General features: G+C 43.0%; 1 protein-coding gene across 2 annotated transcripts in view; it reads left to right on the top strand.

Annotated features, from left to right (window-relative positions):
* Window positions 1-12,831, top strand: part of LOC125454109 (kinesin heavy chain) — a 190,265-nt gene that overhangs the window by 121,977 nt on the left and 55,457 nt on the right. For both annotated transcript variants that reach the window (XR_009445962.1, XM_059647460.1), the window contains exons 13-15: window positions 2,970-3,038; window positions 3,347-3,553; window positions 5,564-5,710. Coding sequence is in view for 1 of the 2 variants with exons in the window: in XM_059647460.1 (XP_059503443.1) it covers window positions 2,970-3,038; window positions 3,347-3,553; window positions 5,564-5,710 (423 nt within the window). In the remaining variant the exon portion in view is untranslated. The remainder of the gene's footprint in view (window positions 1-2,969; window positions 3,039-3,346; window positions 3,554-5,563; window positions 5,711-12,831) is intronic.

A 12,831-nucleotide genomic window follows, 5' to 3' on the forward strand; every position in this document is an offset into this window, starting at 1 on the left:
GACCATTTTGTTCAGAGTGACCACTGCGGTCCTCGTGGAGACGCAGTCCTTGTCTTCAAATTGAGAATAGCATCCATTGTGTTGTGTGGCACTATCACTCTTAAACAGGACAGACTTCAAACAGATTTGACATCACAAGTCTTGACATCCATGGGGCACTATGGGGCCTTACCAGCGGAAGAATTGTATTCCACCTAATCAGGATCTGCATACCCTCTATTCCATCGTTACCAACAGCCAAGAGATCAACCATGATATAGGAGGATATGTCAGGAATACCTAGAAATAAGGTGTCAGTCTGGTGAAGTTACAATACTGTGCAACTTGTATGCCAGCTAACAGAAACGTCATGCAATAGATAGAACTAAGTGGCGTCACTACCAGTGGATCAGATCAAGGCTCTGCAGTCCTATCACATCCAATCGTGAAAGGTGGTGCACAACAACTTGCAGGAGGTGGAAGCTCCACAGATATCTCCATCCCCAATAAGAGAGGAACCTAGCGTATCAGTGCAAAAGATAAAGCTGAAGCATTTGCAACAATCTTCACGTAGGAATGTCCAGCAGATGAACAATCTTGCCTCCTTCGGGGGGGTCCCCAAAACGTAGAAGCCAGTCTCCTACTAATTTGATTCACTCCACGTGATATCTGCCCAATAATGTGGAAAATTGCCCAGGAATTTCAGCACAAATCAAACCAGGCCAATTACTGTCCCATTAGTCTACTGTCAACCATAAGTAAAGTGATGGAGGGGTTGTCAACAGTCCCTTTGAGTAACACTTGAAACGGAATAACCTTCTTACTGATGCTCAGTTTGGGTTTTCCCAGGGTCTCTTGGCTCCTGACTTCATTACAGCCTTCGCCAAACATGGACAAGAAGGCTGAACTCCAGAGGAAGGTGACTACCCTTGACATCCAGGCCACATCAAGGTCATGCAGGGCATCAAGGAGCCCTGGCAAAACTGGGGAATCTGAGGAAGAACACTCTGCTAGTTGGAATCATAACTAGCACGAAAGAAGAAGGTTGAGAAGTTGGAGGTCATCATCTCCACCCCAGGACATCTCTGCAGGAGTCCCTCAGGATCCTGACCTAGACCCAATCATCATCAGCTGCTTCATCAAGGACCTTCCATCATGAGGCAGATGTGAGGATATTCGCCAATGTTTACACAATGTCCAGCACCATTTGCAACTCCTCAGATACTGAAGCAGCCTGTGTTCTTTTGCAGGAAGACCTAGGCAACATCCGAGCTTAAGCTGATAAGTAACCATTCGCATGACACAAGTGCCGGATAATCACCATCTCTAATGCGAGAAATTCTAACTATGTTCAATGGCATTACAAAACTGAATCCTTAATTATCAATATCACTAATCAGAAACTGAAATGGACTAGCTGTACAAATAAGGGAAGGTGATGGCCTAATGGTATTATCGCTGGGCTGTTAACCCAGAGACCAGGTAATGTCCAGGGTATCCAGGTTCTAATTTTGCCACAGCAGATGTTGGAATTTGAATTCAATAAATACCTGGCCTTAAGAGCTGAGTGATTACCATGAATCCATTGTTGATTGTCGGAAAAACTCATCTGGTTCACTAATTCCTTTTAGGGAAGGCCATCTGCCATCCTTACCCGGTCTGGTCTACATGTGACTCCAGACCCACAACAATGTGGTTGACTCTGAACTGCCCTTTGATCAGTTAGGGATGGGCAATAAATGCTGCCTCGTCAGTGATGACCTCATCCAGTGAATGAAAAAAGAAATGCAAATACTGTGGCCGCAAGGGGAGGTCAGAAACTAGGGATTTGGTGATGAGGAGCTCACCTGCAGTCTCCAGTAGCGATAGCTGTGATGGAATACTTGCTATTTTCTTGGATGAGTGTAGCTGCAAGAACATTTGAGGCTTGACACCATCCAAGACAAAGCAGCTTGACTAATTGGCAACACATCCACAGACAACTACTCCCTTCCTCACTAGTGCTCCATGGCAGCAATATATACAATCTACAAAATGCATTGTAACAATGCAGCAGTTCTCATCTGACTGCACCTTCCAAACCCGTGACCACTATCACCTAGAACATAAGAATGTCAGTACTTGGACTGACAGAGGCAGTTTAGCCCCTGGAGCCTACTTTGCCAATTGAAATGATCTTGGCTAATCTTACTTGGTCTCAATGCTACTTTACTGCCTGTTCGTCATGACTCTTTAATCCATTGCTAATTGAAAATCTGCCTATCTCCCCTTTAAATTTACTCAATGTCCCAGCATCTATTGTTCTCTGAGGCAGTATCTTCCAAAAAGTCAGAGCTCAGAAAAGATTCTGAATGGCTTAGAAGAAAACTGTAGAAGGAAAAAAATGACCTGGAAGCTGAGGTTATGGAAAATCGTGCATTTGTTGCACAGAAAATGTTGAGATGTCAACAAGAGGAACCCTGTAGAAGCTAAGTACAGTTGTACCAAGGAACTTTAAAGTAGAGAAGGGGACCCTTTGCTGAAGTTGGAGTATCTTTTTAAGATGGTTTTTGAGTGGAAAAGGATTGGATCGCTATTTCTGATATTTGTAATCATTCTTGTGTTGTGTAGAGTAGGTTATATCTTTATTTCTCTTCTTGTGTGTCACAAACATTGATGTTCGTTCTTTTGTCAAAAGTACACAAATAGCCTCTTATGACAATGTCCAGTGGCTCGCCGTCCGTGGTCAAACAAATAACAAAAATAAGACTAATGGTCTGTCAAGCCATGTTTCACCTGGAAACCTAACTTACTGAGTTTCACCATCAGTTGGGATCATAACAATTGAAAATCAGTGGATGATAACATCAGGAGTTTTATTCTTCAGCACTGAAATATTCCCTGTGTATATAGATTATAGCCAAACATTCCAGGACGCCCATGTCAGTTGGGAATTTGGGATACCGACATAACCTCCTGTTGAATTTCCCTCCGATTTCTAATTTGTTTAGGATGAAGAAATCAACCAGCAGAGTCAACTGACTGAAAATCTGAAGCAGCAAATGCTGGACCAAGAGGAGGTGAGTTGCTGAACCCAGTAACATCAGTGCTTATGGCTGCTGAACCCATGTGTACCAGGGTCAAAGGAATGGGAAAATGTAGGGATGAACTGTTAAAAGCCTTTAGAATTTGTGTTAAATGCATTGATTCTCATGGAGCATCACAAGGACACATTTGCTTGAGGGGGCTTTAATTGCCGGTTGTCGGTTATCCTCAGTTATCACTGTGTTGGCATTTTCCTTCTGGTAAAGTATTTTGAGCACCTTGCAATTTCCATTTGGTCCTTGGCCCGGCTAAAACTAATTCAAAAATGTCTGACAATTTCCAGCTGTTGGCTTCCACCAGGAGAGATTACGAGAAGATCCAAGAAGAACTGAACCGGTTGCAATTGGAAAATGAAGCATCTAAGGATGAGGTGAAGGAAGTGCTTCAGGCCTTGGAGGAACTGGCTGTCAACTATGACCAGAAATCCCAAGAAGTGGAGGATAAGTCAAAGGCCAATGAGCTGCTGACTGATGAACTGGCTCAAAAAACGGTAATTGCCTTGGTTTTGATGTTATAGAGTATAGAGTGAAACACTATGGAAACACACCTGTCAGTCCAACCAGCCCATGCTGACCATGTTCTCAAACTAAACTAGTCCCACCTGCCCGTGTTTGTCCCAAATCCCTCCAAACCTTTTCTGTTCATGAACCTATCCAAAGATCTTTTAATTGTTGTATTTGGCAGTTCATTCCACATACGAATCACCCTGTGTGTAAAAAAATTAGCCCCTCATGTCCTTTTTAAATCTTTCTCCTCTCACCCTGAAGTTATGGTCCCTGGGAAAAGACCCTTATCATTCTCTAATCTATGTCACTCATGATGTTATAAACCTCATTAATGTCACCCGTCAACCTCCTGCACTCCAGTGAAAAAAGTCCCAGTTTTTTCAGTCTATTTTCATATCTCAGACCCTCCATTCCCAGAAACATTGGGGCAAATCTTTTTTGAATCTGCTTTGGTTTAATAATACCCTTTGTTTAGAAGAAGAGCAGAAAGAGAAAAAATTGAGCAATTGTCCACCCTTATCCCAAAACAGTGGTTTTCAGCTGGTGTGCTGCGAGAACTGTCCACGCACGACACGGAATCCCGTACAAAAGTATTGAAAATCAATGTGAAGCAAATGTTGTTTCATCTTAAAGTATTTTTTTATCCAACCAAAATTACAACTCATGAAAATTAATCATCAAATTAAAAATACGGTGTCCGTTTTCTGACTCTAAAACATGAATATTCTAAATACATGTGGCCAAAGGCAAAATTAAGATGATGTGAAAAAGTGCGTGTTCCATGGAACTGTGTCTCACTGAAGTGAACCGATGTCACTGAAAGGATTGGGAACTATTGCATTAGATCTCGCGAGAGGAGCAGGTCCATTGCTGCAAGTAACAATTTGGGTCAAGGTACTGTCTGCAAAGCTTTACTGAAATAATACAACATTAACACTAAAGGGAAGTTCCAATGGATTACTCCAAGTGTGTTGCAATGTCACATCATGTTCGCCATTGTATGTAGGTGAGGGAAATGATGTCTCAAACACTTGCATCCATAAATATGGCACTGGGGCAAAGCAGTGGAGAGAGGATAGTGCATTAATAATTAGGAATTCTATAGTTAGGGGTGTCATAGAAGTGGTTTTGTCCCCTGGGATGTGGTTTTTGCATCCCTGGTACCAGAATGAGGGGAGTGAGAGAGAGTGCAGATTATTGTCCAGATGGATGAGTAAGAGCCAGAAGCCATTGGTTTATTCTGAAACCAATGACATACGGAGGAGGAGAGTTGAGTCATCAGGAATAAGGAGCTAGGGTAGAAGTTAAAGAGCAGCACCAAACATTGTAATCCTTTAAATGCCTATTGGGTGTGTAAGTAAATAAGAAACTGCATCAAAGGCATATCCTATTATTACAGCTTCTTAAAGGTATCTGTTGTGAGACAATTAATTTCAGAAGGAAGGAATTTGAAGTAGAGTTTTAAAGGAATGAAAGGAGTTGATGACTTGGGGAACAGTCTCTGAAAGTGGTAGAAAACTGAACAAAAGGATTCACAATAGATGAGGATGAGCCCAGCAAGCACAGGGCTGTCAGTTGGTCCTTTGTATTAGGAAAGCTTTTAGAGGTAATCAGTTGGTGAAATATTAACAAGCGCTCAGTCAAATGCAAGATGTAGTCAAGCTTTGAAGTGCAGTACTGTCAATGCTAGATGATGGATAAGTTTCAATAGTAGTTTTCACAAGGGAATTAAATGATTACTTCAAGGAGAAAAAATAAATTGCAGGGAAATTGAGAAAGAATGGGGACAAAAAGGACTGCTTTGAAAGGCCCAGGCACTGACATGACAGGGTGAATGGCCTTCTGTGTTGGCCTATTTTATGAATTTAAATAATATTTTTCACTTCTTTTGAAGAATTAAAATTATTTGTTGAGCTACTCGTCATTTTAAACAATGGTGTCAAATGACTTTCTTGCTAACTTTCAGATGTTCATCAGAATTTTTTTTTCTGCAGAATACTTTAGTGGTTGTTCAGAAAGAATTCAACCAACTTCAGGAGCTCAGTAACCACCAGAAAAAAAGAGCAACGGAGATACTGAATATCTTGCTAAAGGATCTGGGTGAAATAGGGGGAATCATTGGCAACAGTGAAGTAAAAATGGTAGGTTCCTCGAGAATATTCTTGAACATTTGGCCTGGACGTGAGTTAACAATATAGGAAGATAAGAAATAGAAACGGAAATAGCCATTTGTCTGGTGGCCTGTTGCACCATTCAAACAGATCCTAGCTAATCGTGTTTTTCCGTGTCATTTTGCCTTTGTATCTCCAAAACTCCTTTGGTGTTTTAGTCTTCAGAAATCTACTAGTTTTTGATCTTAAACAAGCGCAATGATTGAGCTTCCATAGCCTTTTGTGGTACAGAATTTGAAAGTTCTGATTGAAGAAATTCCTCCTCAGCCCATGTCTGTGAGGTCTGTATTTAGTACCAGAACTGTCCCCTGGTATTATCCTCACCAGCAGGGAAACATCCTATGTGTGCCTACCCAGTCATGCCCTGTAAGAATGGTCTAAATTTCAATGAGATCACCTGTCAGTCCTAAGTATTCTCGCGAATACAAGCCCACACCTCACTTCATAATTCCACACCAGCGCTGAAATTCATAGACCATATATGTGCAATAAGCAGAAGGTCCTGTTGCTTGTCTGTAGCATTCTGTTAGTGATGAATACCAATTGCTACGTTCAAGCAGCATGAAATAGCTAACTTCACCTATTGCTCAAACCTGTCAGGTACCTTAATGATCCAAGGCAATCTGATGTAGGCTGGGCACTTTTCAGGAGCAGAGTGACTGACCTAAGACTTTCTATGAGTTTGTGCAATATGCAATGAGCAATGATCTGATCAACATAGCCAGTATCTCACAGGATGTCTTAGATGTTCAGCATCAGGTTTGCTCAGTGAACAAGTGGCTTGGACCCTATTTACAAGGTTTCCAATAAGACCAATCTCATAGCATGTGAAACTGTAAGTTTCTCGATGTGTATACTGACCAATGAAGGTAAAATTGTGATGGCCAATATTAGTCACCCCTCTGGCTGATTTCTCAGGATGAGGGAATTCATTCAGCATGGTCATTAAGATGCATAAGGACGTTCTTGCATGCAGCTGCAAATTTAGATATCACAAGCATATCATCTACATACTGGAAATACACACAGGATAGAAGGTTAGATGTTATTCCATTGAAGATGTATTTCTCGTGGAATCCAACAATGATGCTTGTGAGAGTGGAGCCTTGCAGGAATTCCATGACAACACCATCTGTTTGGGCATAGATAGTGTTGTTAAAACTGAGCTGAACTGCATGTGTTGCTGAGTTCACAAGTTCAACTACTGATCCATGTAATTATGGCAGATCTAGCTCATCATAATACAACAGTGCAGCGCAGATGGGTTTGGCTTCCTTAATGGTACATGAGTGGATAGGTTAGCAGTCTCAGTTGAGCATATGAACATTGCATCGTAAATCCGAAGGCTTAGCTGAGATTCAAAAAGTCATTTTTAGTCAGTGAAAATCAGGCAGATTATTCAAACATGGTGGATTGACACTATGATTAAAAATATGTATGTTTCATGATCCCATTTTTGATAATGTTAATAAACCTGCACCAATCTTATTAAATATGAGAAGAAATAATTCTTAACCCAAAATTACATCTTAAACCCAGTCCAATTGTTATGGTCCATAGCTGACTTTATGTTCAGTGATGTGCTGATGGCTGAGCAGAGACTTAGAAAGACTGTTTCTCCCCCAAACCAGTGAGCTTTTGGCCACTGTCTTTTCCTGGAGCTGCATCTCAATTAGAGGAGAGTATCATTCAGGTGGTTTGCATTCTGAAGAGGGCAATGGAAGAAGAGGCTGCCCCTTCCAGCCCCATTTTGATTTAGTCCCCTAACCCCTCTCTCTTACTATCCCTCACCTTTGATGGCCAGCATTGCCCTTTACAGGCTTCAGACCTAAATTAATTGGCAAACACCAGTGATGCACAGATGGAAAAAAAATGGGTAATTTAGTGAGGTGGAAATCAAAGTTTAGTTGCGTGTAAGAGCACTTCTGAATATTTATAACAAAATGGAAGAAGTTGGAGGATCTCAGATTCACTAGCATCAGCAGTTCCTACTATCTCAGGAGTTGGAGGACCTTTGTGGTATGGTGATAGTACCCTGACTTCTGAACCAGGAGACCTGTGTTCAAGACCCACCTGCACCACTGGTATGTAACACCAACTCCGAACAGGTTGATGACAAATATTTGAGAGAAGTATCTGGTTAATCAGCTTTTGAAAGTAGAGCCAAGGGCTCAGCTTTCCAGCAGATGTTAGAAATTGCCTATGTCGATCGGTTGCTTGTAGTAATCATTGAACTGTCATGTATACAACACATTAACTGATGATTGCTGAACTTGGTGACACTGAAACATCTTCCTATCAAAAGCAAAAATAAAAGCTTGATTTACATAGAACATGAACATAGAACAGTACAGCGCAGTACAGGCCCTTCAGCCCACAATGTTGTGCCAACCTATTATCCTACCCTTCATTTTACTATCATCCATGTGCCTATCCAAGAGTTACTTAAGTGTGTCTAATGTATCCAACGAAGTGTTAAGGAAAAAGGTTACATCGTGTTTCTTGCAGTTTATTAGCCATTCCAAATATTTACAGTCAATGACGTTTTGAAATGTAATCACTGTTGTAATGTAGGAACTGTGGCAACTAATTTATAGACCGTGAACTTCCACTGCCAGCAATACAAGAATGGCCTGTTTTGTTTTCTCTCTCTGGGATGTTGATTTGGTGTTAAATATTGGCCGCAAAGCTAGGGATAATTTCCCTGCTTGTCTTTGGCCTATCAAATCAGTTTTTTTTTATATCCATCCAAGCAGGCAGAATGAGTTTGAGTTTAACATCCCACTAGAAGGATGCCACCTGGGAAATGCAGCACTCCTTCATTGACGAGTCTTGAGTTCAAACGTGTGACATGAGCACAGGTCCCTGTGATGCAAAGGCAAGAATGCTAGAGCTAAGCCACAGCTTACACATTTTGCACACTATTAGCAGAATTGTAGATTTAATGGGTGTTGTCTGTGCTAGATTCTCCCAACTATTTGTAACTTATGGATGGGCATCCCAATAACTATCAGCTTCACTTCATATGACTCTGTATTTTTGAATCTCATACTTGAACCATAAGACTGATATTAGGATAATTAGTGGAGTGTAACTGAAAGTTTTCAGCGCGTTTATCAAAGGCAGTTCAAACCTCCTGTAAACAGCCAGATGTGATTTCCAGGCATTGCAAGCTAATACTTCATCAAGAATTCTTCATCAAAAGACCTGGACAGTTAATGTTGTTTCTTGTAGATCATTTTTCCATCAGCATGTTCAGAGATATCATTATGCACTTCAGGAGTACATGGGACTTGAACCCAGATCCCCTGGCTCAGAGGTAGGGACACTACCACTATACCACAAGCATGACTTGATGTTGCCTTATATTCCTTTTATTTTTCCCTTTAGCTTGTCAATACTTTCCTTAACATGTTCAGAGATACAATGACAGAGCTCTGGAGCAGAATCTGGTTAATCAGCTTTTGAAAGTAGAGCCAAGAGCTCAGCTTTCCAGCAGATGTTAGAAATTGCTTATGTCAATCAGTGGCTTGTTGTAATCATTGAACTGATTATTGCTGACCTTGGTGATCCCATGCAAGATGATAACATCCTGGAAAAGACTTTATAAGCCATGCTGAGGAGGGAGACTGGACGCCAGTTCTTGAGTAAATGAAGGCTCCCTCTTTTTGACTGTGGCACAATGACTGCACTGCGCCAAGAAAGGGACAGCTTTCTGGCCAAGAAACATTCCCCCAGGACCCGCGTGTTGTTGCCTTCCAGGATGTCCCAGGATACCCTGAAGAATTCCTCAGTCAGCCTGTCCAGCCCTGGGGACTTGCCCCTCAAGAGCCAGGTGAGGGTGCTGGTCAGCTCCTCTAGAGTGACAGGATTGTCAGGTATCCCAGCATCCCCTGGGGTGACCTGCAGCAGGTCCTCCCACAGACCTCTGTGAGTATCCTCACTGGATGGATCTGGAGAGAACAGAGCTGTGTAGTAAGTATTGATCTGGGCCCCGATGCTCTCCCTCCGCATCTGAGACAAGGGACCTGTCGTCCACCAGCAGCATAAGGTGCTGCCCTGGGGTGCCACACCTTTCTTCCAGCAAGTTGAAGAAGGGAGAGCCACAGTCCAGGTTCTGGAGGAGCTGGATCTGTACCTCATGTATATGCCTGGCACCTGATGAGCTGCAGGTCTTGGAGCGCAGCCTTCTTTTCTTCATATAGTCCCCACAGTGCTGGGTCCATGTCGCGGTCATCGAGATGTGACTCCAGACCAAGCACCTTATTTTCTAATCCCTTGATCATGGCTTTCAGTCTCTTTGTCAACCCCCTCACATATTCCTGACCGAAGTTATGGATGTGAGCTTTGCCCATGTACCACCATAACTGAGGGGGGGGATTCTCCGCCTGGTTCCTTCTCTAGCCAGCCCAGAATCAATGAAACAACTCCTGGAACATCAGGTTGGTTAAAGTGCCAGGACGTGGACCCGAGCTGGGCACCAAATGGAAGGAACTCTGCTCACACTAGGTGATGATCTGTGCATGGCATCTGCTGCATGGAGGCCACTGGAATGCAGGAGGCATACGCCTGTGAAACATACACATGGTTGACCCTAACACTCCAATTCCAGGCCTCACAAAGGTGAAGGTGATGGAGTCAGGATGGAGACTTCACCAGACATCCGCCAGGTCAAAGGACTTTACCAACTCCCTCAACCTCGTCCCTGACACCAAACCAGACTGGGTGCGGTCAGGGTCCCAGTCCTCGAGGGTGCAGTTAAGTTCCCCCCTGAGAATGATGCAGTGGCTTTTGTCAATGGAGGCAAGGTGAGCAAACATTTCTTCAAAGAAGCGCATTTGCCTCGACCTGACCAGAAGGGCGTATACGTTCACAAAGTCCCTTTGTTCATTCACAGGATGAGGTTGTCACTGACGAGGCAGCATTTATTGCCCGTCTGTAACTGCCCAGCAAGCAGTTCAGAGTCAACCACATTGCTGTGGGTCTGGAGTCACATGTGGGCCAGACCAGGTCAGGATGGCAGTTTCCTTCCCTAAGTGAACCAGATGAGTTTCCCTGACAGTTGGCAACGGATTCACGGTCATCATTGCACCCTTGATTCCAGATTTTTATGGAATTGAAATTTCACCATTTACCATGACAGGATTCGAACCTGGGTCCCCGGAACATCACCTGGATCTCTGGAACAATAGTTCAGCAGTAATACCACTAGGTCACCGCCTCCCCCTGAAAGTGAAGTGCAGTGCATCCTATCCGGACTGTCAGGTGAAGCAAATGGCCTGGCACCGGCTCCTTGACCCCCAAGATCTCTGGCTGAAACTGTTGGACTATCAAGATAGCCATCCTGCCAGAATTACTGGCAAGGTAGCGCATGTAGACCCGTCCTTGCCACTGCAGGAGCCAGGTGGTTTCCTGCTGCCATTGATGTTGCTGCTGGCTATGGTGGCCTTCATGTCGGCTGCACCGTGCCACTCTCACCAAATTTAGAACGTCTGTGTGGAGGAAGGAAGGAAGGAGAGGCACAAAGGGCCCTCTCCTGCCTCACATGTCCCCCAAGGAATATCCTGAACCATCTCTGGTTGTTCCAGGCCATTCCGGGCCAATCCGTGCGCACTGAGAGCTGCCCAGGTGAACCTAAAGACCAGTTCGAAATTGCTCTAATGGTTCAGAGCTGCCTGGACTCTGTTCCAGTGATCGGATGGTTTCTTGTAGGTCTGAACCCTTTAAAAGATGTAATTGATCCTGTTCCTATTCAGTGAGCAGAAGCTGTTGCCAACAACAGTTGGTGACTTTCCTTTGTCAAAGCCAGTTTGAACTGCTCTGTTCGACACCTGCAGTCAGTTTTGATACTTCTAACAGCTGCTTAATTTAAATTTTCACTTCAGATTGGTGTGCTGGGCTGAGTAATACAGTGTATGAATAACTATTTAAATAGAAAAACTTGTGCATTTGAACCAAGGAATAAGTGAAGATCTGGGCGATGTCTTCATTCATACTCTTTTAGTAAAATCTAAGTCGCAAAGTTTAAAAATGTATGAAGAGCTAAGAATGGCACTTTACAAATCACCAGCTCAAACTTTGAACCCTAAAGAGGAGACAGGAATGCAATAGAATGTAACATCACGGGTTGGGCAACGTCTCACCTCCCTGCAGACGTACACGCTGTACAGCGCTGTAGTATACAGTGGAACATCGGAGTAGGCCATTCAGCATATCAAGCTCATGCCAGCTTGTCTAAAGTTGATCTCAAGCTATTTTTCCATCAGAGTGCCAACAACATTCCCCTGTATTTAACCCAACCTATGCAGGGGAGGGTTTGTTAGGGTTTAGGATGCTCCATGTGGATAGACAGTGCATTATTTGAAAGTTACATTTTTTTCCATGAATGGAAAGAAATTCCTTATCAATAGTGCTTTTACTCTCAGTTTCCATTATTGTTGAAGATAAAATGAGAATGTTGAAATCGGACTCTCTGTTTCCAAAAGGACTGGAGATCTGCACTTAAACAGGGTTAGCTTTCCTCTCCACTTACCAGATTTTCACTGATACTGATGGGACTCACAAAGGAGCTGAATTGAGTTACGTATCTATAAATGACGGCAAATGATCATTTTTCCCATCTCTTCTGTATTTTAATAATAATGCATATGTATTGTCATTGAATACCTGTGACCATTTCAAGATACAAGTTAGTTTGAAACCTGTATTAAATAACCTGCATGTCATGGTGGAACAGTTACTGAAGATTGGTGTGCAGGTGCAGCAGGTAGTGAAGGGAGCTAATGTATTTACTAGAATTTAGAAGAAAGAGGGGATTTAGAAGAATTAGAAACATATAAAATCCTGATGGGACTGGAAAGGCTGGATGAAGGAAGAATGTTCCCAATGTTGGGGAAGTCCAGAACAAGTGGCCACAGTGTAAGAATAAGAAGTAAGCTATTCAGGACTGAGATGAGGAAGAATTTCTTCACTCGGTGAGCTGTGAACCTGTGGAATTTTCTTGGGGCCAGTTCATTAGGTATGGTCAAGAGGGAGCTGGATGTGGCTGTTACGGCCAAAGGGATCAAGGGGTATGGAGAGGGGGTGGGAAT

This window comes from Stegostoma tigrinum, chromosome 7 (assembly GCF_030684315.1).
Source record: "Stegostoma tigrinum isolate sSteTig4 chromosome 7, sSteTig4.hap1, whole genome shotgun sequence".
In the NCBI taxonomy this organism is placed as follows: domain Eukaryota; kingdom Metazoa; phylum Chordata; class Chondrichthyes; order Orectolobiformes; family Stegostomatidae; genus Stegostoma; species Stegostoma tigrinum.